This window comes from Myotis davidii, unplaced genomic scaffold (genome assembly GCF_000327345.1).
Source record: "Myotis davidii unplaced genomic scaffold, ASM32734v1 scaffold172, whole genome shotgun sequence".
Taxonomy (NCBI): domain Eukaryota; kingdom Metazoa; phylum Chordata; class Mammalia; order Chiroptera; family Vespertilionidae; genus Myotis; species Myotis davidii.
Window position 1 is genome coordinate 17,021 of NW_006284343.1, and position 2,064 is coordinate 19,084.

At 36.1% G+C, this 2,064-nt stretch overlaps 1 protein-coding gene across 1 annotated transcript in view; it reads right to left on the bottom strand.

The window, feature by feature from the left end:
• The window catches only part of ABCA9 (ATP binding cassette subfamily A member 9), a 42,434-nt gene that overhangs the window by 14,777 nt on the left and 25,593 nt on the right, over window positions 1–2,064 (bottom strand). Inside the window, exons 21-22 of the mRNA XM_015570476.1 lie at window positions 510–683; window positions 211–324 (exon numbers count right to left, since the gene is read on the bottom strand). Of these exons, the coding sequence (XP_015425962.1) occupies window positions 211–324; window positions 510–683 (288 nt within the window). The remainder of the gene's footprint in view (window positions 1–210; window positions 325–509; window positions 684–2,064) is intronic.

Sequence of the window (2,064 nt, forward strand, 5' to 3'; positions counted from 1 at the left end):
CACCTAGAGACATGTTTGAGGTCCTAGTTTTATAAATGGTGCACACCCTCACATACAGTATATTTTGTATGTGTCTATGATTATCTTATTTAGAATTGTCTAGAGAGCATTAATTTACCAATCTGTTTAGTATAAAGATTAAAATATACATTCTTAAAATTATATAAACTGGTTTAAAAACAAAACAATGTGCACTGTATGCCTACTTACAATTAAGAAGAAAAATGACCAAAGGCCACTATTTTTCCTCCCATTGCGAAAAATGAATGAAATCACATATGTGAAGAAAATAAGAGATGTGACATATCCAATACTACACAGGATCTGAAAAGAGAAGATTAAGGTTGAATAAGGTAAACGCTATCTAGGAAAGTATTCCTACTTAAACCCCAACTTTCCAAACTATGCACTAGCAGAAGTAAGGTGAAGTTCTTTGGTTTAAGATGAATAATGTTACTGCATCCATTAAAAATAATCTAATAAACCATTTCCTAATTTTTGCCACTTACCTGAATCAACAAGTTTTGGATTATAACTATCATTTCCTCTGGGTTAAAAATGTAATCCATTATTTGCATCACAAGGAGGATCAAGAAGTACAGTGGGACGTCCACCAACGCCTGCCCAAACCAGTAAGCGGAAGGGTGGAGGCCTGAGATCCGGAGCTGGGAGTGAGCTTTTTTCTGATTGAAAAAACAAAGTCATCAAAGGTACTGATAGTTCGTGCTGAGAAATTACAACTATGTAGTCACAAACATTCTATGTTCCTTCTATATGTTATGCTGACTTAGTAAATGGGTTTCACGTGCCACACTCCTGCTTCTAGGGTATTAATAATGCTGTAAAGTACACGATGACTTCATTATTTAAAGGGAAAATGCACCCACATATCTAGCTTACATTCCGTCACAGAATGACCAGGGGTTGCTTCAACGAGAAGATACCTGTTCCTTTCTTTCCAAAGCTACTCCACCCTTTGACATCATGAAGACTTGCTAATTGTACAAATCATCAAAAGATGTAGGTTTACAATTTCCTATAAGATAGATAAATTGTATGCTGGATGTCAATAGTGCATTTATAATTGGCATTTTATTTGGGGTCTAAGAAATGATCATCTCACTAGTCGACTTCATTAAAAATGGCTTCTTTAGGTTGGCCTAAGAAGTCTTCTGTTAAAATGTTACACTCCCTGTCTTGAAGCAAATCATACTTTTCATTAATGTAAGTGAAAGCCAGTAGTGGATTTTGATATCGTGGACCACACTATAAGCTGTATTTTGTTGCAATGATGGTTTTAACATAAGGTCCTAAAATATAACGTGGCCTGTTCTAACAGTAAAGCACAAAAGCATTTAAAATTTTAAACCTGAAATTGAGTCTATAAAAAAAAGATGAACTAAGGGGAAAGTTTGAAAGCAGATAAGTATTCTGGAAAGGAGAGTATGGCTGGAAGGAAGCAGGAAAGAGAATGACAGCGAGGACACATTAGAGGGCTGACATGCCCTATTTATTCATTTGTTCATGTGCCTGCCTTTGCGTTGGTCAAAGAGCTCTTGTAGAGTTTAAGTTGTGTGTGTGTGTGTGTGTGTGTGTGGTGTGTGTGTGTGTGTGTGTGTGTGTGTGTGTGTATGGGGGGTGGGGGATAAAAAGGCAATAAGCAAATAAGTACAATAGCTACATAATTAAAAATGTTATTAAAATTAAAAATGGAAAACAAGTAAAATTAAAAGTGTTAAGGAGGTTCAGGGTCATAGGAGAGGCTTTACAAAGGAGATGAATTGTAATACGGCATTGGGGTAGGGAGGGAAGGGTCCTTTATGAAGGGCTAGGGTCTAAGCCAGTGATGGAGAGCCTTTTGAGCTCGGGGTGTCAGCATTTTGAAAAACCCTAACTTAACTCTGGTGCCGTGTCAGATATAGAAATGTTTTGATATTTGCAACCAAAGTAAAACAAAGACTTATATTTTTGATATTTATTTTTTATATTTAAATGCCATTTAACAAAGAAAAATCAACTAAAAAATTAGTTCGCGTGTCACCTCTGACACGCGTGTCATAGGTT